Source organism: Ziziphus jujuba, chromosome 8 (genome assembly GCF_031755915.1).
Source record: "Ziziphus jujuba cultivar Dongzao chromosome 8, ASM3175591v1".
Taxonomy (NCBI): domain Eukaryota; kingdom Viridiplantae; phylum Streptophyta; class Magnoliopsida; order Rosales; family Rhamnaceae; genus Ziziphus; species Ziziphus jujuba.
Window position 1 is genome coordinate 1511171 of NC_083386.1, and position 26657 is coordinate 1537827.

The 26657-nt window shown below is 33.6% G+C and overlaps 3 protein-coding genes across 8 annotated transcripts in view; 1 reads left to right on the forward strand and 2 right to left on the reverse strand.

Moving 5' to 3' along the window:
- The window catches only part of LOC132804965 (uridine 5'-monophosphate synthase-like), an 83841-nt gene that overhangs the window by 32159 nt on the left and 25025 nt on the right, over positions 1-26657 (forward strand). The gene's annotated exons all lie outside the window — the stretch shown is intronic.
- On the reverse strand, positions 5168-10929 carry LOC132804964 (putative disease resistance RPP13-like protein 1). Of its 6 annotated transcripts, none has more exons than XR_009640305.1 (3): positions 7752-10929; positions 7515-7620; positions 5168-5426 (listed from the first exon to the last, which is right to left on the reverse strand). XR_009640305.1 is itself a non-coding variant. In XM_060819474.1 (3 exons), exons 1-3 carry the CDS (start codon positions 9555-9557, stop codon positions 7603-7605), a joined length of 1563 nt encoding a protein of 520 aa, XP_060675457.1. In that variant the 5' UTR covers positions 9558-10928; the 3' UTR covers positions 5168-7602. The 6 variants fall into 6 exon arrangements, 3 of the variants coding, with proteins under 3 accessions (XP_060675457.1, XP_060675456.1, XP_060675455.1); XR_009640306.1 differs by having other exon boundaries at positions 7243-7620; XR_009640304.1 differs by having other exon boundaries at positions 6197-7620.
- LOC132804962 (uncharacterized) lies at positions 20246-24696 on the reverse strand. The gene is made up of 3 exons (XM_060819467.1): positions 23911-24696; positions 21888-23066; positions 20246-21124 (listed from the first exon to the last, which is right to left on the reverse strand). The coding sequence occupies exons 2-3, from the start codon at positions 22413-22415 to the stop codon at positions 21116-21118; spliced, it is 537 nt and encodes a 178-aa protein (XP_060675450.1). The 5' UTR covers positions 22416-23066; positions 23911-24696; the 3' UTR covers positions 20246-21115.

Here is a 26657-nt window from a genome sequence, read left to right on the forward strand (position 1 = left end):
TTATGTGGCAATTTATATAAGCTTGATTTATTTAATAATGGTCTCAATTTCTTTGTTAATTCTATTGTTGCTTCCAAACGCCCAAGAGTTAATGACAATTCCTCAATGTTATGGCATAAACGTTTGGAACATATTTCTAGGCACATGATGGAAAGGTTAGTGAAGGATGAGATACTTCCTAATCTTGATTTCTCTGATCTATTGACTTGTGTTAAATGTGTGAAAGGGAAGTTAACTACCAAGGTAAGAAAGGATAAGTTAGCTAGGTGTGGAGATGTTTTGGAGTTAATCCACACTGACATATGTGGACCTTTTACACCAACTGCTTTAGGTGGTTATAGATATTTTATTACCTTCATTGACGATTACTCTCGTTATGGACATGTTGAGCTTATTCGTGAGAAGTCAGATTCTTTAGTTGCCTTTAAAGAGTTTAAGGTAAAGATGGAGCTTCAAAAGAATAAGAAAATAAAAGCTGTAAGGTCTGATAGAGGTGGTGAGTTTTATGGTAGATATGATGAGACTGGAAGAAACCCAGGGCCTTTTGCTATTTATTTGTGTGAGTGTGGCATTGATGCACAATATACGATGCCTGGTACACCTCAGCAAAATGGCATAGCTGAGAGAAGGAATAGAACTTTGTTGGATATGGTGCGGTCTATGTTAGCAAATTCTAGGTTGCCAGATTATTTGTGGGGAGAGGCTTTAAGGACGGCGGCTTATATTTTGAATTAAGTTCCAAGTAAGTCCGTTCCTAAGACACCTTTTGAGTTGTAGTCAGGAAGAAAGCCTAATTTGTACCATTTTCGAATATGGGGTTGTAAAGCTGAAGTAAGGATTTATAATCCCCAAATTAAGAAGTTGGATCCTAAAACCATTAGTGGATATTTTGTTGGCTATTGTATAGGATCTAGGGGTTCAAGATTCTTTTGTCCTTCTCACACCACCAGGATCGTGGAATCAGACAGGGCCATTTATTTTGAAGATGATTTTGGGATTGATGATAGTAATGGTCCAAGGGAATCTTCTCAATTTAGAGAAGAAAGTGTTTTCATTCCCAGTATAGTTGTTCCTGATAGAGATATTGTTGATCTAGTAGTTGATGAACCAGTAGTTGGTCAGAATGAACTCATTGTTGAAGAGCAGGATATTCCAGCTATTGCAGATGCTGATGTACCCTTGAGGAGGTCTCAAAGGACTAGGAGATCAGCTATTCCTGATGACTATGAGGTTTACTTGCAGGAGCATGAGTTTGACATAAGTGATGATTCAGATCCAGTCACTTATGAGGAAGCCATAAGCAGTTCAAATTCAAATTTTTGGTTGGATGCAATGGAAGATGAAATGAAATCCATGGAATCAAATGGAGTATGGGATTTGGTTGAGTTACCAGAGGGTACCAAGCCTATTGGGTGCAAATGGGTCTTTAAGACTAAAAAGGACTCCAATGGTCAAGTGGAGAGGTATAAGGCTAGACTTGTAGCTAAAGGGTTTAGCCAGAAGGAAGGAATTGATTATACGGAGACTTTCTCTCCTGTATCCACAAAGGATTCTTTTAGAATCATTATGGCGATTGTGGTGCATTATGACCTGGAGTTGCATCAGATGGATGTTAGAGCTGCCTTTCTGAATGGTGATTTTTATGAGGATGTATTTATGGTTCAACCAGTTGGTTTCCAACAAACGGAGAATGGTAATTTGGTTTGTAAGCTTAAGAAATCTATTTATGGTCTCAAGCAAGCTTCAAGACAATGGTATCTTAAGTTTGATGAAATTGTCACCCAAAATGGCTTTAAGGAGAATGTTGTTGATAGATGCATATATATGAAGGTCAGTGGGAGCAGTTTTATATTTCTGGTATTGTATGTTGATGACATACTTTTGGCTACTAATGACACTGACCTATTAGCTGAGACAAAGCAGATGTTGTGCAACCATTTTGATATGAAAGATCTTGGTGAGGCTTATTTTGTTTTGGGCATCAAGATTGTTCGAGATAGGACTAATTATGTAGTGCAATTGTCTCAGAGAGCTTATATTGATAGAATTCTTAAGAGATTTGATATGCATAATTGTTCTCCTGGAAGTGTACCGGTTACGAAAGGTGAAAAGTTTTCTAAAGATCAGTGTCCCAAGAATGATAGAGAAAGGATGGCAATGAAGAATGTTCGCTATTTTTCAGCAGTAGGTAGTTTGATGTATGCTCAAGTTTGTACACGGCCTGATATAGCCTTTGCTGTGGGTGTGCTTGGTAGATTTATGAGCAATCCTGGTCCTATTCATTACCAAGCAGTTAAGAAGGTCTTTAGGTATCTTCAGGGTACTAAAGATCATATGTTGACATATCGTCGCACCAACTCTCTTGAAGTAATGGGTTATAGTGATGCAGACTATAAAGGTTGTGTGGATGATAAGAAATCTACCACTGGTTATATATTTATCATGGCAGGAGGTGCTGTGTCTTGGCGGAGTGCCAAGCAGTCAGTGACAGCATCCTTGACTATGGAGGCAGAATATGTGGCGTTATGAGGCTACCCGTCATGCAGTTTGGCTATGGAATTTTATCCGTGATTTAGGAGTGGTTGACTCCATTGAGAGGCCTATTATGATGTATTATGATAATACTGCAGCGGTGTCTTTCTCCAATAATTTAAAAGGTACTCCTGGTGCGAAGTACATTGATGTGAAATATTTTGTGGTAAAGGAGAAAGTTGAAGAGGGCCTCATTACTGTTGTTCACACGCCGACTTATAGCATGGTGGCAGATCCACTGACCAAGGCTTTACCGGTAGGCATATTTGAGGAGCATGTGTCCCGTATGGGATTGTTAGGCAGTTGAGACTGCTGTGGGTCAGTGGGAGTTTGTTATGTTTTCTGTAGTAATATCCATGTTGAGAATTATTTATTTCTTTGAATATTTTAATACATTGATGTATGTGGATCATTATTTATTTATGAGATGATTTATTACACATATTATTGCTCCTTGTATTTACAGGCCTATTGAGACTATTAGTCTATGTATATGTGTATGTTGATCCACAGGTGCCATGGTGAATCCCTACTACCTAGTTTGGGTATATTGTTGTATCCTGTCGATACGCAATGTGCTTAAATGAAATGGTTTTGTGTGTTGGGGGATTGCACATGGTTAGGTAAATCTCTACTACCTATACTGAGTTTATGGCATGCAAAGTGCTCAGTTGAAATGGTAACATGTTTTGGGGGATTTACTGAGAGAATCTCTACTGCCTAGTCTAGTATATTGTTGTGCCCTGTCGATATACTATATATTTGGATGAAATGGCATTATGGTTCGGGAGATTCTATAGTAAGTGAGTTTAGATTATATGATGATGATTATGCAGTCCAAGTGGGAGAATGTTGAATTAAATTAATATTTGTGGACTTGGCATAATCAATTACTCACTTACAGGGCCTATTTATGCCATTACTGGGACTGGCTTATTTTATTATTTTGTAGTATGGCCCTTGGTTACACACTCTCTATAAGACTCCAGTTGGCCCATTGGACTGGAGGACCAACTCTCTTTATAAACCCAATGACTTATCCATATTTTTCCTAGTATAATTATATTATCAAATTATTATTATTTTATGTGTGTCAAAATTAATGGATAAGTCTGACTTGCAGAGACTATTTAAAGGGTCTAGGGCAAGCAGATAATAAGATACTATACAGTATTTTTGGAGATTAGGGTTTTCAGAAATTTGAGAGTGGTTTGAGAGTAGTGTGTCCATAGGCACTATTTTACGTTGTTTCTATTTTGCAGGATTAAAGATCTAATTAATCAATGGCTGCATTTGGAGGTTAGTAATTTATGATTTATGAAATTTATTATGTATATTTAGATCCATAAAAAATCTAACAGTATCTTGATGGATGATGGAGTTTTGTATATCATCTATGGGGTCAGTTTCAATTTTTCCCCCCTAATGGGATAAAAATTTATTCTACTGTTGTTGTTGTTGTTATTATTCTCTGTTTTCATTAATGATTGTTGATTTTTAGGTTTTTCTAAATTGAAATGAATTTTTTTTGAGGGAAAGACGACCAATTCTTAATCTTCTTTACCGGTCGCAGTCTTTAACTGCTGGATGATGAATATGTTCGCTTCTTTAGGCCATGAATAGCAGTTTTGTAAATACTATTTTGTCGCTTTTCTGACTCAGATAAATGGTGTTCCAGGTCATCTATGATAGAGGAAGTGATATTATAATCGTCGGCCGTGGAATTATAAAGGCTGCAGACCCTGCAGAGGCAGCTCGAGAATACCGTGTTCAGGGATGGGATGCCTACTTGTCGGAATGCAGTTAAGGTAAAGTGGTGATTGGGGTCTATTTCTTTCGGTTTGATTTGTTAAATGATAATGACTAAAGAAGAGTCAAATTTTCATCCGGAAGGATTTTTGGTACTTTTTATCCATAAGACGTGAACTTCCGCATCAGTGGATTGTGGAAAACTTCGGCTTGATATATTATGAGTGCCACTGTTCTATATACATAGGCGTTTTATGGTTGGAAACCAGGAAACATGGATGCAAAATTCTTCTTGTTGAAAAAAGCCTTTTCCTTTGTTTTTGTAATTATTTTATGGCCTGGTCTAAATCGAGAGTAGAAATAGAATCCCTGAACAGTACTGAGAATCGATATGTTTTGTCAAAGTAAAGTTGTTCATTATTAATGGTAACATGCATGGGGGTTAAGATATAAATATGATATCAAAACAATTATAAAATATAGATTACTCTTGCCACGTGAAATAATACGTATCAGAATATGGTAGGCTAATATCAAATTATTCACATTAAAACAATTATCAACCGGCAGTACTGTTCCATGTATTAAGTTTTATGTCATACCGGAGGATTATAATTTGTTACTTTTTTAATACTAGGCCATGTTTTGTTAATATATTAGTGGGAATTTATCTATGGTGAACAAAATTTTTGGTGATTGTTGAGCATTTAATACATATTTCTGAAGATGCATTTACTTGTCCATGTTGGAAAACAGAATTTCCATTATTGTTAAGTTATTGCCAACAAACTGGAGGAGTCATACACATCATTACTCGAAAAAGAAAAAAAAATTTAAATTAAAAAAAAAAGAAAAAGAAAAAAAAGCAGTGACTTTTACCACTGGATTTTCTTAAAAGGACAAAGTATATAGCTTTGAATTACAAAAAGATATAAAGACTTGCAATTCAGTATAGCAACATATAAATAACATCATTACATTTAAGTCCTTTTCATTTTACAAATAAATAACTACTTTATTATATTTGATTACATACAATTCAATAATTGCAAATTTATTGAATTAAAATTGAAGTTATTATATTCAAGTCCTTTCAATGTTACACTTGAGAGATTAATGATGAACTGGTTGAGCTCATACAAATCCTGCAAAATAATAAATAAGATTAGATTTAAAACAGAGTAACCCTATTCATTCGGCACATCTAATCATTTTCACTAAGCCCAAAAGAATAAAAGAGAAAATAATTATAACAATCACAAGAATAATGCTTGGAGTAGAAAGATGTTTTACCAAAAGAAAAGCTATTATTAATTTACAACCAAAAAAAAAAAAATATGAGCTTTTATTATTTTATTTGTTTATAATAAATTATATTTATTTATTTAAGAATTTACTTTTTAATCTTTATGTAAATATTGATTTTACAAAACGTCAATTTTTGGTAAATTTTTTGGTAGACTTAGGCTCTGTTTGACAGGATTTTTTTTTTTTTTTTTTTTTGGCTCAAAATCTTTACTAGAAGGTTAAAAACTTTTTTATCAAAAAATAAAGATGTTTGCCAAAAGTTAATAAGTATTTATTGACCAAAAAATGAGCTTTTTTAAGTTATTTTAGAAAAGCCCAAATTTTAAGCTTCTCTAAAAAAGCTCTTCTCTTTTATCTTATATGGAAATCTAATAATCATTTAATACAGTTTAATGAGCATTTAATATAATTTTTTTATTTACAACCAAACACTTATTAACTTTTTAATAAAAGGTATTTTTCAAAAAGATCTATTATATAAAACTTTACAAACTAAAACTTTACTTTCATCAACTATACCAAACGAACCTTTATTAGTAACATTAGCATTATTTTTGGATATTATAAAAAAAATAAAAAATATATAAGACAAAGCAAAGTTATGTACCAATGCAAAAATATACACGGCATAAACATCTCTCCAGCTTTATTTGGTTCATAGCCTAATTACCATTCTTCTCCGTTCACCATTTTGTAAAAAGCAGAGCTTTTTCAGTTTTGGGAATAATTATAACTAAATCAGGAATGCAAAAGATAGAAAATAATTTGTTTGCTAAACATTAATAGATTAATCAAATTATGATAAATGTAGAGATCAAGAACATTAAAGTTACAAAGTTCTGCATTAAATATTCAACATCTACCAAAAATAAGTAATTCTGCAATGCAATGGTCGATGCTTAAGTCATGTGATGGGCATATGCTTTATAGAACTAGGTTGTGAAGCAAATTATTGGTTAATCATACATATGTAAAAATGTATAACTTAGAAAAACTCTATATGTAGACTTAAAATCTTGAAAATAAAAAATATTCTTCTTGTGTAAATATTGAAGCTTCAGTTGTGTTTGCTGTTTGGAATGAAAATATTCTTTTTGGAATACATGTTACAACCTCAAGAAATCAGGATGCAGAATTAGAAGAAAAGATGGAGAAAATGAAAAAAAAAAACAAAGAAATATAAACTAAATCTAGCTAAAACAAAATTATTGTTAACCTATAAAAGTGAAGACAGATACGGATACGGATACATATGGATGAAAAACAATATATATGTGTAGCAGACAACTTCCTATAGAGTTCAGGAATTTGTCCAAAAAACCGGAATAAAAATCATATACTATATATATAAAAGATTAATTATTATATTTTGAATGAGATGATATAAAATTAATTAGTAGTAAATAGGAATGCTTAATGTTTTTGTGTTTTGGATGGAAATGATATAGGGTGTCATAACAGATTATATGGAATCTATGACCATCACAGCTACTTACAATAGGTCGAAAGGAATAAGCACTTGAACAAGTTGGAAAATGCTTTTATTAATGGTTCAATGTTGTTGTCTAGCCAAGGAAAACAAGTTAAATACTAGATGAGGATTACCGGAGGCATAGCAATTTTTAAACCGAATTATAAGAAGTGGATGTGTACCGTAATTTCCATATATAGCAAGTTGATTTAGAAATCAAATGAAATATCATCATCGCTGACGTTCTACTCGGATCTTGATCGCTTGCAATTTTAGCAATTGTTGGTAATTATATTATTTATTTATTTAATTTAAAAAAAAAGAAAAAAATAAAAAATGACAAAGAAAAAAGATGTGTCAAATTAAACCATTAATTAATTTAAATAATACATATATATATATATATATAGAGAGAGAGAGAGAGAGAGAGAGAGAGAGAGTCATAAAATTGTACCTCATGACCATCAATGATGATGCGTGGGATGTGGCGATAAATCTTGAACAACTCCTCCTTCTTCTTCACTGTTAGCCTCGTCTTCTTTTTAACTGTTATTTTCCAACTGCAGCAAAACGGCGCGTTTAAGTGTTTTTACGAAAAGACAAAAGTAGGAAAGTGTAATTTTCCCTAAATATATATATATATATATAGAGAGAGAGAGAGAGAGAGAGAGAGAGTTTTATAAAATTGTACCTCTTGACCATCAACGAAGATGCGTGTGATTCGAGAAATGTTGGTAAACTCCTCTTCTGAGTTTTGCAGAGATTGTGATAGCACCCCGCTGGCGTTGATACGTAGAATGTGCAATGGAGTGTGTTTGAGATAGGGTGGTAGTGATTTGAGATTGCCACAATTTTCAATTTCTAAGACTTTGAGACACGGCATAACTCCCGGTTGAAGACTAGTGCCTGCAGTGCCTTCCCAATCTTCCCAATCCCGCATGTTGTAAAAGAAAAGCCATTTCAGTTTTGGGAATGATACAGCTTCAACTTGCTCCACTCCAAGCCCTAGAAACTCATCACCTATCTTTTTCACTTTATCCAACCCATCAATCCTAAGCACTGCGAGTGAAGGTAGTAAGCGTCCCAAAGGAGGTAAACTCTCACACTGCTTGCAGTCTATAAAGTCGAGCCCCGTCAACCTATCCAACCCCATCATCCATTTGGGATACAAATTGGTACCCTTGTATTGTTTGATTCGTAAATATCTCAAGCTTGGGTGTGGCTGTAAGGCTTCAAGTATACCAAATTCATCTTCTTCGTCTCTAATTTCCTCCTTTTTATCAATCCCTCCAAAATCTAGAAATACGTTTACTAGACATTCCCAATACATTAACTCACTCCTGCTCGGATTTATCAAATTACAGCAATTCCTTATTTCAAAAAAAGACGTTTGAAATCGAAGGTGGTTCAACCTTTTCAAATCTCCTAGACTCAAAAAATATGCTGCTTCATTCTTCTTTGGTATAACCATTGTGTCTAGAGTCTGAAGTTGAGTTAGTCCACCAATTCCTTTCGGCAATCCCACCAATGCAGAACAGCCACGCATGTAAAGTTGTCTCAAATTCACTAGCTTTCCCATCCCTTCTGGTAGTCTTTGAAGCCGGCTGCATCCTTGAAGTATTAAAGTTTGTAAATTACATAAATCACATACTTCATCAGCCAATTCTTGCAAATTCATGCTATTATACATGCACAGATGTCTCAAATGTATCAACTGCCCAATTTGCTCTGGAACCTTTGTTATTCCACTAGATCTCAAAGCTAGTGTTCTAAGATGTTTCAGATAACGAAAGTCTTGATGAAAGAACACCATATTTTCATCACCTAAACTAGTATCTGAAGTACAATCTATGAAAAGGGAACGCAGATTACCTTTAACAAATATTGAAATGGGAATTTTGGGAAAATTAGGTGCCAATGACAACCAAGAGTGACGGACCTTTTCAACACCAGGACGCTCTCTTTCCTCCATATCAACTTGAACTCTCATGACAGAGCATTCGTTTCTTGTCAAAAATTGGGCAAAGTCGTGCAATATGTCGTGCATTTTGCAACTTACAATTCTTCCATTATAACCAAACCTGAAATCATGAAAGAAAGACCGCTTGGTCAGAATTTCAAAGCACTTTTCACCTTCTTCCTCCGGATTTTGACTACCACTTAAATAACCTTGTGACATCCACGTCTCAATCAAATGACCCTTCCAAAACTTAAAATCTTTAGGAAATACAGAACAATAAGAGAAGCAACGTCTTTCTCTAGGAGACAAATCATAATAGCTCAAGAAGAATGGAGCAAAAGTTTTGGTTTGTTCATCTTTTAACTCCCAGAATCTACTAGATAGAACATCCTTCCACTCCTTTTCAGTCACCTTGGAACGCATCAAACTTCCTAAGCTCTTTTGCAATTTGCCTCCCAACTCTCTCAAATTCTTTGTACTCTTCACTGTTTCTGTCCCTGAATGCAAGGCCACTGAATATTGACCAACAATGCTCATCAGACAGCAGTTGCAGGGTAATCATTTGGGTGGCTGCTCCCATCATTATCGTAACTTCCTTTTTTCTGGTTGTTACCAACACCCTACTTCCTACAGCACCCAATCTAAGCACTTGAATATATTTTTCCCATTTTTCATGGTCATCGCTCCATACATCATCTAGGACAAGAAAGAACTTCTTTCCCTCGATGGATTCCCGAATACGTTGGAATAAAGCTTCCAGTGTTTCTAAATTTTGGTGACTACCTTTGAGAGATTCAATAATTGCTTTGGCAACTTTAATCTCGTCAAAAGTGTCTGAAACACACGCCCACATCCGCTTAGTGAAGTGTGTTTTGATCTCTGCATCATTGAATGCAAGTTGGGCAAGAGTGGTTTTCCCAATTCCCCCCATCCCCACAATAGGGATGATAATAGGAATTGATTTACCACCATCAGGTCCTTCACTACTCTCATTGAGCAACTTTTCTATTAGAGCACGCTTATGCCCATCCAGACCATACACCTGAGACTCATCAACAAGGGAGACAGCCTCTCTTGTCTGCTTTTGAACAACTTTTGTTGTTTCCAATGAATAATGTTGTTTTTCTTTGGCAATCTCATCTAATGTTTCATTAAGCTCTTTGATCCTGTGAGCAATAACTCGGCGTACACTAACTCGTTTAAGTTGGTTAACACAAAAGCAAGAAGGGGTCAATGGAGTACATACCTTCTTCTTATCAGCTGCTTTTTGATAGGGATCATTTTCTTCTGCTTCCACACGTTTCTGAATTTCGGATTTGAGAGTCTCAGAGCTCCACTCGTCCAGCACATCATCGATGTCGTAAGAAACATCAGTGAGCTTCTCCAACCAATGTCTAACGCCGTCATCGTTAAGTTGCTTCCTTTCGGCGTCCTCCAGCACAGCTTTTATGTCCTTGAGCTTTCTTCTGAGACTGGATATGTTTTTATCAACATCCTTCACCGGCCTCAGCTGTTGCATCGCCAAGTCAGTTGTGATGGAAGCCAACTGTTCCATCACCACAGAAACCAAAACCTCCGCCATAATTAGATGGAAATTAAAGTGGAAGAGATTGCAAGAGATAGATATCAGAGATGAAGATAGAACAAGGCTAGTGAATTGTACTTCTTCTAATTCACCTATCAAGTCCCCTTTGATAGTGATAATTAATCCAGAAGAATATAAGATAAACTGATGAGGAAGAAAGACTGATTTTTTTGTCTCTTTTTGGAGTATTGATTGACTAGGAATGTATGGAGGAGCAGTAAGTGAGTGTTTATTTCGGTTGCCAACTCTGACAAAAATTTCAAAGTAAAACTAGTATACATTAGTGTTTTTTTTCGGTTGCCAACTTTGACAAAAATTTCAAAGCAAGAGTAGTATACACTCTTTCTTTTCCACACAAGGATAATAAACATGTTTTTTTTTTTTTTTTTTTTGGCTATGCCCCCAGGCACTCGAACCCCTGCTCGTATCACTGATGATAATAAACATGTTTCTTTCTTAGATAGTTTGCTTGATGATAATATAGTTTAAAATAAATATTCGTTCAATATTTATTAGTAAAATTTATATGCTATATCATAATTTAAATAATTATTTTAAAATAAAAAATAATAAAATTAAATATTTTAATTTAAATTTATTATGTAAAATGATGATTTTTATTAATAATAATAAATAACAAAATTGATAGTTTAAACATTTCACTTTTGTTTTTGATAAATTTTTGCAGGAGCACATTAAGTTTGTTATCTTTCATTTTGTTTGGCCGTTACCCTTTTATTTATGGAGTAAAAAAATAACAAAAAAAGAGATAAAAAAAAAAAAAAACTGAGAGAACTCTGTTTTTGGTCTTAATCACTTTCTGCATTGAGAACTCTGTTTTAATCACCTCTTGGGGCATAACTGGCATCATCAGCCCTGAGAGACAGCTTTAAATATTTTCACAAAATATGCTTCAATTGTTGTTTTCATCTTGTGTGCTACAGCATCTTTTTTTTTTTTTTACACAAAAAAAAAGAAAAAAAGAAACAAAACCTTTTTGCTATGATTGACCCAATCTTGTACAAATGTTGTAAATGAGAACTTTCTTTAATTTTAAAATTTTCTCTTTATAAACGTGAGTTTTCAACAAGGAATAAAACAAGGGGTAGATTTGACGAAGGAGACTGGAGAGGCTATTTTGTGGGATGCGGATGGCACGTTTAATGGAGGAATGAGGGTCAGTAGCTACAGGACGGGTTGTAATAGTAGTGGAATCTAATGGATGACTTACATGTGCTCTGGGTTTGGGTTGTAGGTTAATTATTTAATGTGATGGATTATCTTGGTAAGGAGTAGACATGCAAGAGGAGTCAATAGTAGTTATAGGACGGATTGCAATGGTAGTGGAATCTAATAGATGACTTGAGAGTTGGTGTGGTAGAGAGATGGAAGGAAAGGGGCCCCTTCATGCGGTGGTGCCCACAACTGTTGTACCTGCATGAATGGATTAGATGTGAGTGCTCCTCACGTGGTGGTGCCCACAAGCGTTCTACCTGCATAATGGGTGAGATAAGGTGGTGCCCACAAATGTTGTACCAGCATGGACGGATGCATGTATGGATGAGATGGTAAAATAGAAAGTGGTATATTAATGTGAGTTAATAATCTTCTTGGGTCCCGGCTTATATTTTTCATCTTTGTCTTAATATGATAATAGCAAAGATGAATGAATGTGCCTTTCTTATATAATAATCAACCAAAAAAAATGATAGTGATCATAGACATTTCATTTTTCTTTTCCTCATTCTAATGATTTAAACTTTAAACCCCATTATATAATTGATGTCATTTTATTATTTTTGAAGCTTTTAAAAGTCTCATTCATCGATAAGCGTCTTTAGATTCTGTCCACTGATCAATAATTATATTATTGAAGAATTTTTTTTTTTTTTTTTTTTGTATTAATGATGAAGTTGAATATGCTGAACTAATCTTTTAATAAAGTAATGATTTTTTATTTTGGACAAAATGAAGTAATGATTTGTTTAGAATCTGTTGAGAATACGGAAAAACGTTTCAAATGTTAAAAAGTGTGACTTCAATTTTAATTATATTTATTTTTATACTAAAATTTAAAAAATAAATTCTTTTAATAATAACTATTTAAATTTTTATATACATATAAATTCCATCAATAATTATTCAATTTTAATTATATTAATTTTTATATTAAAATTTTAAATATAAATTATTCAATAATAATTATTTAAATTATCATATGATATGTAAATTTTATCAGTAATTATTCATTAGTAATAATAAATAATATTTGTCATAAAAGATAATTAGTTGTTTCAATGATACATCCATTTGATTTTGTAAATTTAAATTTAATTAGTAATTAATTATAAATGGATTGATTTAGTATTTACCATACAAGCATACCTAATAACAACTAAATTAAAAATCCTATATAGGAAAATTATCCCCTATAGAGATTTTCATGTTAGGAGTGTTATAATAGTTTTTATCAAAACATTCTATCATTTTTTTATTGGTTGAATTTTCTATCATTTTTTTAAAATATCAGAGAATACTTGTAATTTCAGATTTTAATTTCATAAAATAAATCCAAAAAAATCATATAAAATTATCCTCAAATAAAACATAATATTTATATCTTTCATTTGATTCAACATATGTCGAACCCTAAACATCAAAAAATATTATGGAAGATGGGGCAAATATCCTTTTGTTTTTGCCTAATTAATAGGAACTACAAAAAGTGTCAAAAGAAGAATTGATTACAAAAGAATTGTTACACTGAGATGCAACTTTATTCACAATAAGAAAGGATGGAAGACCAAGCCTAAAATGCCATAATTTATGAGCAAAAAATTTAGAATTACTAAAATAAAACTGTTCTAGAACATTTTTCAAAGACACTAAAAATAAATTAGGATTTTTAGACAAATTATTGGTGATTTAGGACAACATCACTTGATAGACACCATCTTTGAGTCTCCCTCTCAGTAATACACTATTTAAGTCATTGTCCTTTACAAAAATAAACTGAGAGTTTTAAACTCTATAATGGTATTATTATTAGTCGTCAAACGAGATATTCTCAGCAAATGGTTTTTAATTTGCGGAACATGTAATATATTGTTCAATTTAATAGTATTATAATGAGTATTAAAACTTGAACAACCAGTATTTTTAATTTCCAAACTTTGGCTATTACCAATGATCAACTTATCATTACCAAAGTGGTCACTTTTTTTTGGCCATATTTGAAGGTTCAGAAATAATGTGGTCATTAGCTCCACTATCCATTAACATTCTGGGTTGGCAATCAGATCTGATGAGGCATAAAAAGCATTGTCATTATTCTGGATGGTGGAATTTTCATCAAAGCAATGCCAGAAATTATCTACACTATATTTTGCTATCTTGCAAATTTGGGGCTGCAAAAATTAAACTAGAAATCCCTTGTTTTAGATCACTTGGGCATTCTCTGCAACAAATTGGGTAACAAATATGCATCAGATGAAGGATCTTTGTAGCATAAGGTAATGTAATAAAAGCCAACACTTGCCTCAAGCTCTGTCTCAAAATTGTGGAGCTTTTTTTTTTTTTTTTTTCTCTTGCAAACCTAATTCGCCTCTAACTCCATCTCAGAACTGGGGAGCTTTTTTTTTTTTTTTTTTTAAATGCTTTTCCTTTGCTGGGAATTCTTTAATTGATGGAGTAAGTGGGAGCTGTGGCCGCGAGAAGGAAATTTTGGCAATTTTTCTTATGTGAGGAAATTTTAAATCTGAACCGTCTATGTCTTTGGTTTTAAATCCAATGGCTTTAATTTTTAGCATGTTTTTTGTCCGCATCAGTTTTGGTCAGGTCGGCCTTGATCATAGAAAGATTATATATATATATATCATAGAAAGATTATATATATATATATATATTTAGAGAGAGAGAGAGAGAGAGAGAGAGAGAGAGAGGGGAGAGTTATAAAATTGTATCTTGTCCATCAACGATAATACGTGAGATATGAGCAGTGACAAATATCAGTATCAATGGAAATATCAAAAGTATAATTTTATGGAAATATCAATAGAAATATCGATATCGACAGTAACATCGATAAAATTACAAAAATTTTAAATATTTAATTTAGAATACAAATTTTTTCATACGAGATAATTAATATAGTAAAATAATATAAAAATATGATAATTAGAATACAATAATAATAAAATAATCTATAAATGTTAAAAAAATTTGTAAATAGAAAAAATATAGTATTTATTAGCACGTTTATATTTAACAAATAATACTAAAGTATATAAAATTTTCAAATATAATTTATAATACATCATCAATACAAAATGTTTTTTTAATATTTCAAATTTATAACCACATTTAAATATTTCATAAGTATAACAATAGACATTTTAACTTATCACATTAGAGATATTTTTCATATAATTTATAAAAAATATGCAAACCAACATTATTAGAAATACATAAATTCCAAATTATAATGAGTAATTTTTATTTTTATTTCCAAATTATAACTATAAATTTTTATTTTTATTAAAACTAAAGAAAGACTATTAATAATTATAATAAAATAGTAGATATAAACATCAATGACATATTTACCGATTGATAAATACATTATTTCTCTAATATTTCCGTAAAAATCCATTTTTCTTTTCATATTCATTGAAAATTATTGACATCATATCGATAATTATTAACATCATCAGCAACTACCGATAAAATCAATATTTCTATCAATATTGATGATGAATAAATTTACACTTTATCAATATTCAACATATCGAAGGATATGTATTTCCCCTGTTGTGGGTATCGAACATGAAAGAAATATAAAGTTTGCATCCATGGATGTGAGAAATCTTGGTATACTCTTCTATAAACTCCTCTTGTAAGTTTTGCAGAGATTGTGATAGCACCGGGCATGCCTTGATATGCAGAATGTTCAATGGAGTGAATTTGAGATAGGGTGGTAGTGATTTAAGATTGCCATAATTTCCAATTATTAAGCCATTAAGACACGGCATAACTCCCGATTGAAGACTAGTGCCTACAGTGCCTTCCCAATCTTCGCCAATCCCGCATGTTGTAAAACGCAAGCATTTTCAGTTTTGGGAATGAGACAGCTTTAGCTTGCTCCACTCCAAGTCCCAGAAACCCATCACCTATCTTTTTCACTTTATCCAACCCACCAATCACAAGATCTTCGAGTGAAGGTAGTAGGCTTCCCAAAGGAGGTAAACTCTCACACTGCTTGCAGCAGGTAATGTGCAGCACCGTCAGCTTATCCAACCCCATCATCCATTTGGGATACAAATTGGTACCCTTATACCCTGTGATTCGTAAACCTCTCAAGCTTGGATGTGGTTGTAAGGCTTCAAGTATCCCAAATTCATCTTCTTCGTCTCTAATTTCCTCCTTTTTTTCAATTCTTCCAAAATCTAGACTTAGGGATACTAGATATTCCCAATACATTGGCTCAGTCTCGCTCTGATTTATCAAATTACAGCACTTTGTTATTTCAAAATCAGACCTTTGAAATCGAAGGTGATTCAACTTTTTCAAATCTCCTAGACTCAAAAAATATGCTGCTTCATTCTTCTTTGGTATAACCATTGTGTCTAGAGTCTGAAGTTGAGTTAGTCCACCAATTCCTTTCGGCAATCCCACCAATGCAGAACAGTCACGCATGTAAAGGTGTCTCAAATTCACTAGCTTTCCCATCCCTTCTGGTAGTCTTTGAAGCCGGCTGCATCCTTGAAGTATTAAAGTCTGTAAATTACATAAATCACATACTTCATCAGCCAATTCTTGCAAATTCATGCTATTATACATGCTCAGATATCTCAAATGTATCAACTGCCCAATTTGCTCTGGAACCTTTGTTATTTTGCCAGATATCAAAGATAGTGCTCTAAGATGTTTCAGGTAATGAAAGGTTTGATGAAAGAACACCATATTTTCATCACCTAAACTAGTATCTGAAATACAATATATGAAAACGGAACGCAGATTACTTTGATCAAATATTGAAGTAGGAATTTTGGGAAAATTCGGTGCCAATGACAACCAACAGTGATGGATCTTTTCAACACTAGGAGGCTCTGTTTTCTCCATGTCAACTTCAACTCTCATGGTAAAGCATTCGTTTTTTGTCAAAAATTGGGCAAAATTGTGCAATATGTCGTGGATTTTGCATCCTACAATTCTTCCATCAAAACCTAACTGGAAATCTTAAAAGAAAGACCGCATGGTTAGAATCTGAAAGCACTTTTCACCTTCGTCCTCCGGATTTTGACTACCACTTAAATACCCTTGTGACATCCATGCCTGAATCAAATGCTCCCTGTCAAACTTAAAATCTTTAGGAAATACAGAGCAATAAGAGAAACAACATCTTTCTTTAGGGGACAAATCATAATAGTTCAAGAAGAATGGAGCAAAAGTTTTGGTTTGTTCATCTTCTAATTCCCCGAATCTATTAGATAGAACATCCTTCCACTCCTTTTCAGTCACCTTGGAACACATCAAACTTCCTAAGCTCTTTACTACAAGAGGCAAGCCTTTGCACTTGCTTGCAATTTGCCTCCCAACTCTCTCTAATTGTTTGCACTCTTCACTATTTCTTTCCCCTGAATGCAAGCCATTATTGACCAACAATGCTCATCAGACAGCAGTTGCAAGGTAATCATTTGGGCGGCTGCTCCCATCCTGTTAGCAACTTCCTCTTTTCTGGTTGTTACCAAAACTCTACTTCCAACAGCACCCTATCTAAGCAGTTGTATGAATTTTACCCATTTTTCATGGTCATCGCTCCATACATCATCTAGGACAAGAAAGAACTTCTTTCCCTCGATGGATTCCCGAATACGTTGGAATAAAGCTTCCAGTGTTTCTAAATTTTGGTGACTACCTTTTAGAGATTCAATAATTGCCTTGGCAACTCTAATCTCGTCAATTGGGCCTGAAACACACGCCCACATCCGCTCAGAGAAGTGTGTTTTGGTCTTTGCATCATTGAATGCAAGTTGGGCAAGAGTGGTTTTCCCAATTCCCCCCATCCCCACAATAGGGATGATAACAGGAACTGATTTACCACCACCAGGCTGCCCTTCACTACTCTCACCGAGCAACTTTTCTATTAGAGCACTCTTAGGCCCATCCAGACCATACACTTGAGACTCATCAACAAAGGAGATAGTCTCTCTTATCTACTTTTGAACAACTTTTGTTGTATCCAAAGAGTAATCACGTCTCTCTTTGGCAATCTCATCTAATGTTTCATTAAGCTCTTTGATCCTGTGAGCAATATCTCGGCGAACACCAACTTGTTTAAGTTGGTTAACACAAAAGCAAGAAAGGGTCAATGGAGTACATACCTTCTTCTTCTTCTTATCAGCTGCTTTTTGATAGCGATCATTTTCTTCTGCTTCCACATGTTTCTGAATTTTGGATTTGAGAGTCTCAGAGCTCCGCTCTTCCAGCACATCATCGATGTCGTAAGAAACATCAGTGAGCTTCTCCAACCAATGTCTAACGCTGGCATTGTCAAGTTGCTTCCTTTCGGCGTCCTCCAGCACAGCTTTTATGTCCTTGAGCTTTCTTCTGAGACTGGATATGTTTTTGTCAACATCCTTCACCATCCTCAGCTCTTGCATCGCCAAGTCGGTTGTGATGGAAGCCAACTGTTCCACCACCCCAGAAACCAAAGCCTCTGCCATAATTCGATGGAAATTAAAGTGGGAGAGATTGCAAGAGATAGATATCAGATTTGAAGATAGAACAAGGCTAGTGAATTGTAATTCTTGTAATTCACCCATCAGGTCCCTTTTTATAGTGATAATTGACTCTACAAGAATGTAAGATAGGGTTAAACTGCTGAGGAAGAAAGACATTGACTTTTTGTCTCTTGACGAAGTATCGATTGATTAGGAAGGTATAGAGGAGAGGAGAAATTATAGGATACACATTGTGTACCAAGGTCGCTTTTGACCTGGTAGACATTTGTCAATGATATAATGCCGTGTGTAAATAATAGTGCACTTCATTTAAAAACTGCACGTGTAGAATTAGAGTTTAACCTTTCTATTTTTTCTTTTTCTTTTTTTTTTCTCTCGCTCCTAAACCTCTTCTTCCAATGGCGGAAAACGATAATGAGGGGTGACCTAGTATTGATAGAAAAATATAAAAAATAGCATGAAGCCTAAAGACTTTTTGAAAGAAACAAATTGCACAAATTTAAGTTCTTAGATGCAAATGTTGGTGTTGATGCACACCCTTGTGATCTTCGGTTGTAAAATTTTCATTTTTGTTCTTTTTCCAAATATTAAGTTTTGTTTGGTTACTAAGAAACAGTATGAAAGCTAAAAGATAAAAAAATTTCAAGTTTTCTTTACACTTATAGATTCAAAATTAATTTGATTCATCAAAAGCAAATATATATATATATATATATATTTTTTGTCTTTTTTTTTAAGGGAAAAGCAAAATTAAATTTATAATCCTATCTGCATATCCCTACCAGTATATAAAAACATCTATTCATAGCAATGACAATTCTGGCAATAGAATTTTTTTATATACCTCTCAAAAAGAAAGTGGAGGATAAAAACTTACATCCATGAAAATTTTTTATTTATAGCAAAGGAAAATAATGGTGTAGTGTAGCTACCAGTGAAAAAACAATAATAATAAAAATAAATAAAACATATAATGAGAAGAAGAAGATTACAAACCGCATTAGTAGCCTAGGTCTAATAAACTAAGATTTTAAATAAGGTGTATTATTATGCACACATGGCACAGTATCATTTATCAGTGTGTCCCATATCAGCCGCGTTGGTACACATTGTGTACCCAAAAATTTCTCGAGAGGAGTAATAAGTGAGTTCTATTGCCTACTTAGACAAAAATTTCAAAGCAAGACTAAGTATACATTCTTTCTTCTCCACACAAAGATACTCAACGTGTTCTTAGATAGCTTGCTTGATAATAATATAGTCTAAGATAAATACTATTTGTTATCACTATGAGTTGTCATTAGCGAAATCTATATATTTTATAATTATTTAAATAATTATTTTAAAATAAAAAAAATTTAAATATTTCAATTAAAATTTATCATATGTAATAATAATTGTCATTAACAATAACAAATATCAAAGTTTATCGATTAAACATTACTTTGACTTTTGATTTGGTAAATTTTTGGAGCTAGAGACCGAATAAAAAAACTATATTTAATCCCCAAATTTCTCAATCAGCACAAGTTCAAAAATAAATAAATAATGATCTGGAAAAAAAAAATTATGCAAGAGCACATTAAGAAAAAGTTCGTTATCTTTCATTTTGTTTGGTCGTTACCTTTTATTTATGGGATAAAAAGATATATTAAAAGAAGAAAAAAATTAGCAAAAATATAGATAAAATAATTGAGAAAACTCTGTTATAACCACCTCTTGGGGCATATCTAGCATCACAAGCCTTAATAATCAGCTTTAATATTTTCACAAAACATGCTTCAATTGTTGTTTTTAAAAGAGATAGCAGAGGATTAGAAAGATGTTATTATTAATGACATGAAGCCACTGTTAAGTACAAGTTTACAATAAGAAGATAAGCTAAAGAGTTCTATTAAGTTACAACAGCTAAGATAAATATTAACAATAATAATATATATCTCATAGAATTGTACATATCGTGTATAACAAAACTAGTTACTTAACATCTCCCCGCAAAATATGGGATCCTGGAAGAACACAGATTTTGGAACGAAGAGAATGAAACTTGCTTGTGCTGAGGGGCTTCGTGAGCAAGTCTGCAAGCTGATCAGTACTCGAAACATGTAAAACACGAAGACTCCTTTCCTCAACTTGATCATGCACAAAATGGAAATCTGAATTGGCCTACGCTCTACATATCCATTTTGTTGTGGAGTATGTGGTATGGTCAAAAAACGACTTATATCATTGATTTCAAAAAAAGATTTGAGTTTAATACATTTACCACCATTGTTTTAGTAAAAAGAAATTAATGGTAATTGAAAATATCTTTCCACAACAGCTTTAAATTTAATAAAAACAGAAGACACATCAGATTTGTGCATAATAGGAAATAAACATGTGTACTTAGAAAAAAGATCCACAAAAATGACATAAAATTTGAAACCATCATAAAAGGTAATAGATGATGGTCCCCAAACATCGGAATATACTAACTGCAAAGGTTTTGAACTAGAAAGGAAAGACAGACCGAAAGGAAGACGATGGGATTCATTACAGAAACATGATGAACAAATAAATTTAACATTGTTTGAGACAGGTAGGGAATACTTGTGGATAATATGACGAAGAATTTTGCAAGCAGGATGACCAAGCCTTTGATGCCACTGTTGAAGACTGGTTTTGACACTTGTATAGGCAGCATGTGTGGGATGAAAGGGATGAGAAGGACCCGACCATTCATAAACTCCATGTCTAAGTGGACCTTTAAGAAGATGAGTACCAGTCTAGAGATCCTTCACAATAAAATAAGTAGGAAAGAATTTAATAGAGGTATTATTGGTATGACAAAATTTTGAAACAGAAAGTAAATTTCATGTTATGGCAGGAACACATAAGACATCAGTAAGGGAAAAAAATTTAAAGGGAGAAGCTAAAGAGGTAGAGCCAGTATTCGTGATACCCAATCTGTTACCATTACCAACAGAAATCTCTTCGGTGCCATCATAGTCAGAATAAAGAGATAAAGTTTGAAAATCTTGCGCTATGTGATGCGATGCACCTATGTCCAATAGCCAAGGTTGAGGTGAACTGGTAGGAGTAGGATCCAGAATAGATGTTAAATGAAAAGCATAAGGAGCGGATTGATTGAGAGCAGGAGGTACTTGCTGCGTCGGTGTGAATGTCCATTGATGTTCGTGCAGAATATCCCTAGGTTGCACACAGCTGATAGCGACCTTTGTAATTGGTGGGAGAGGAGTTAGATACCTGGCGATTTTAAGGAACAAAGGATGCACAAGGAGGACTGTATGGTTTGGGTGACCTAAACCGTGGGGTAGAAGGTCCAAGTGGAGGCATGCGTTGGGTAGCATGAGCAGTAATCGTGGTGTCTAGAGGCCGTGTGCCTGTCCTTTTTATAAAATTGTCATGCTCCATTAATTTCTCACATAATTCTTCAAAACTAATAGAAGAATCTCATGTACGGAATGCTGCAGAAATGCTTTCAAAGGCAGTAAAGAGACCATTAAGAATATATAAAGTAAGAGCATCTTCACTCACTAGGTGATCTAATAGGCTGAGTTCATCTTCTGCATTTTTATTATCATTAAGATACTCCAAGACAGATCGATTACTTTGTGCTTTAATAAGCCTTTCTCCTATTTGCAGCAGCCGAGAGTAGGATGGTTTTGCAAAAGCTGATGCAAGTAGATCCCACGCATCTTTAGATGTTTCAGTGGTGGCGACAATCTGATGAACTTCAGGAGAGAGAGAAGCCAGCAGCATACCAAGTAGAAGAGATTCCTGACGGATCCAAAATGAATAGTCAAGGTTTGGAAACTGATCAGAGAAAGTCGGCGACGGACATGAAAGATTGCCATTGAACAAACCGTAGAGATCATAGCCTATGAGAAGCACATCAAACTGCTTACGCCATGAAAAGTAGGTGCTTTTAGTGAGTTTAAGAGGGATTTGTGTTGCCACATTGATAACAACAAGAACACAGCTAAAGAGAGATGGCTCATTAGAAGGAGCAACCATGGTTGTAGTGTCAGTAGAAATCGACGTGGAAGGTAATGAGGAAGTCATTAAAAGAATTAAGAGAGATCAAGAAAAAAAATTTGGTGCTTTAATACCATAAAAGAGATAGCAGAGGATTCGAAAGTTGTTATTATTATTGACATGAAGCCACTGTTAAATACAAGTTTACAATAAAAGGATAAACTAAAGAATCCTATTAAATTACAACAGCTAAGATAAATATTAACAATAACAATATATATCTCATAGAACTGTATATATCGGTATAACAAAGCTAGTTACTCAACAGTTTTCATCTTGTGTGCTACAACCTCTTCCTTTTACCAAAAAAGAAACAAAACCTTTTACCATGCAAGGCATTTATAATTGACCCAATCTTGTACAAATGTTTAAATGAGAAATTTCTTTAATTTTAAAATTCTTTCTTTATAAATGTGAGTTTTTAACAGCAAGTTAAATAAAGCAAGGGGTAAATTCGATGGAGGAGATTGGGGGAGGCTATTTTGTAGGGATGTAGATGGCATGTGTAATGGAGGAATTGAGGGTAGTAGGTACAGGACGGGCTGTAATAGTAGTGGAAATTAATGGGTGGCTTGCATGTGCTTGGATTATTTGATATGATGGGATTAGTTTGGGAAGTAGATGCGGAAGAGGAGTCAACTCTTGCTGGAGTGTAAATGGTGCCCACGAGTGTTGTCCCTGCACGGATGGATGAGATATAAGTGCTCTTCACGTGTTGATGCCCATAAGTGTCCATAAGTGTTGTACGTGCATGGATGGTTAGGATAGTAAAACAGAAAGTAGTATATTACTGTGGGTTAATAACTTTCTTTCAATATGGATCGGTCCTGACCTGTTTTGTAAAACGATAAGGGAAAAGATGGCCTAATACCCTTCTTTAAACGACCTTAAGGATATTTATCCGCTTTTTCTTTACCTTTTTTGTTTTATCCTTTTATATCTATTTTAACCTTAATAAAAATTAAAAATAACATACATATCTTTTTATTTTATTTTTCTCTTTCGTCGAATAACCACCGACAGCATCTTTCATCCCTTACCTAGTAAGAGCCATTATCATTTTAAATTCCTTGCTTATTTCATTTATTTTCTGCATAATTGTATTTCACCTATCTCCTGATTCATATAACAATGTTTTTGAGGATTTAGGATTGCTTAGACTGTTGGTTGTTGATTACGTGGAGTTGCTTCTAATCTTTATACTTTAATTTTTATTTTTTATTTTTTTTTAATCTTCAATAAATTCTACTCTTGCAAACATAGCCTAAAAGAATTCTCCTATTCCAAATTATCGTGATAATATAGGTTTACCTTGCCATTTTATTTGTTTATTTATTTATTTGGGTTTGGGTCCCAGTGAAGGGAAAAATAATGTATTCTATACTAACCTTCTTATTTGATCTATCCTCTTTACAGTAGCAAGGAATTGGATATTTCAGAAAAAAAATGCAACTTTGATACTTCAGAAAATTAACTTCGCCCCTCTCTTTTCCAAGATACAGATTAAGGTTCAAGGGAAAACCTTTTCATTAAAGAATTGGATAAAGAGTATTCCATTCCAGCTCCTCAATTTTCCTAGCAATCCACAAAAAAAAAGAAAAAAAAAAAAGCAAAGAATTGAAACAAAGACCGAAAGGTAAAAAAAAGAAAAAAAAAAAATAAGAATAACGGTAAGATTATCTTGCCTTTGCAACCAGAGGAGATGGGAGGAACGCCTCTTCAAATTCTAGGCTTTCAAGCATCTTCAAATTGCATGAGCTATCGAATGAGTTGATAGAAATCTTGCACAGTGCACACCGATCGGAGCTATCAGGTGGGATGAAAGCCGATGAAGATTTATTAGCAGATCAGAGGTGTATTTATCAGAATGTGATGTGGGAGAGAATAAGTTGCTTATATTCGCTGGGAGAACATGCTACAAAAGAAAAATAAGAGGGCTCCTTTCCGGTTCAGGGGAAAAAAGGGTATTCCAGGGGAGATGTGCTCCGTTCAGGTTCAGGGAAAAAAATTTTAATTGTTTTTTGAATTCCTTTGAAAATTAAGGGAAATCCGGAAATATTAAAAAATAAAAGGGCAAATTTTAAATTTGGAATCGGATGATAAATATCCTTAAAATCCTTTTTTGGAAGGGTACCGGAACAAATTCCCCTAAACAAAATGTTCATTAAAAATCGCATTTGAATATATATATATATATATATATTTAGCCTTTATGAGAAGAGCTGTAATTAAGAATCACATATTTTTCAAAGTGGAATGAAATTTTTTGTTTTTTTGACCTTTAACGTCTAAGGACGTCTAAGGAATGAGAAGCATTCACAATTAAAATATTTTAAAAAAGTGAAATCAAAATTTTTATTAAATAATTTTTGAAAAGGTGAATCAAAATTTAATATTTTAGTTGGAAATTTTTTAATTAGAAAAGTGGTAATTGTACAAGCATTCCACCAATGGAAAAAAAAGATATTGAGCTTTGAGCTAATAAATTTAAAGCAGTTTCAATGATATGGCGATACTTACACTAAATTTCTCCATTTTCATGATAAGTATGTGGACAGGAATGTTGAGAAATGATACCAAAATTGTTTAACACTTGCTTAAGAGGTCTATATTCAACTTTCCAGTTTGCTTGGAAATTTTTAATTTTTTTTATTGGTTAAGAAAATACTTCTAACTTTATATTTTAATTTCATATGATAATCAAAGAAAATCGTATAAAGTTATCCTCAAATAAAACATAATATTTGTTGATTCAATAGGTGTCAAACCACAAACATCAGAAAATACTAACTCAACAAGTGCATGGCTAATAGTTGTGGAAGGTGGGGCATAATATCCTTTTGTTTTTGCCTAATTGATAGGAACTACAAAAAGTGTCACAAGAAGAATTGGCTGTAAAAGAATTGTTACACTAAGATGCAAATTTATTCATAATAAGAAAGGATGGATGGCCAAACCTAAAATGCCACAATTTATGCGTAAAAAAATTAGAATTAAAACAATAAACCTGTTCTGTAACTTTTTTCAAAGATTCTAAAAATAAATTAAGATTTCTTGAAAAATTATTGGTGATTTTAGACATCACTTGATAGAGACCATCTTTAAACCTTCCTCTAAGTAATATCCTCTTTGAATCCTTATTCTTCACAAAAACAAACTAAAAGCTAAACTTTGCAATGGCATATTATTATCAATTGTCAAATGAGATATATCAACAAATGTTTTTTAATTTGTGGAACATGTAACATATTATTCAATTTAACAATACCATAATGAGTATTAAAACTTAAACACCCAATATGTTTAATTTCTAAACCTTGGTCATTACCAATGATCGATTTGTCATCACCAAAGTAGTCACTTTTCTTGGCTATATTTGAAGGTCCAGAAGTGATGTAGTTGGAGCTTCACTATCCATCAACCATTCTGGGTTGATAATCACATCTGATGAGGCATAATATTTTGCAAATTTGGCAAAATATGCGATTGTTTTTATATTGAACTCCTCTTCCATGTCCTTTGACACGCCTCCGAGTGGAGAAATTGCTCCCTTTATTTGGCTGTCCACTGTTGGTGGAGTTTGATTCACAGCCACAGGAAGAATTGTTACCATGGCCAAAATTGTAGGTCCAGCCAGAATTGTTTTTTTTTTGGTTGCTTTTCAGCAACTTGTGCAGACATAATTTCAGGCGGAGTTGCTTGAAGAATTTGCACCGCCTAATTCGACAAAAAGGACTGTACCTCTTCAATATTGAAAGGCATGCGCTGGAATTGATGTTGGCAATGACAGCATTGTATCTAGTGGTAATCTTGCTAATATCTGTATCATAAAATCTTAATCAGTGATACTGAAACCAGCCATAATTAAAGAATCAACAATACCCTACGTCTTTATAAAATAGGCAATCATTGACAATGAGTCCTTCTTTGTTGTTTGGAATTGGACTTTGAGTTGCATTATTTTTGCTCACGATTGACTTCCCAAAAAATGATTAGTGGCACACCAAACTTGATGGGACATCATTGTTGTTGAAGCCTTCGAGATTTGAGTTTGTATATCCGGTGAGATAGATGAAAGAATACAACTTAGAAGAGCTTGACCAACCTTCTCCACTGACAGTAATTTGAATTTAGAACCTGAGTCTCCACAGTTTGCCCATTACGAATTGTACTGGATATTTTTATAAGAGGTGGTGGAACCAAGCTGCAGTTCACAAAGCATTCTATGTTACTGCCGATAATTGCTGACAAGAATTATTTTTGCTTAAA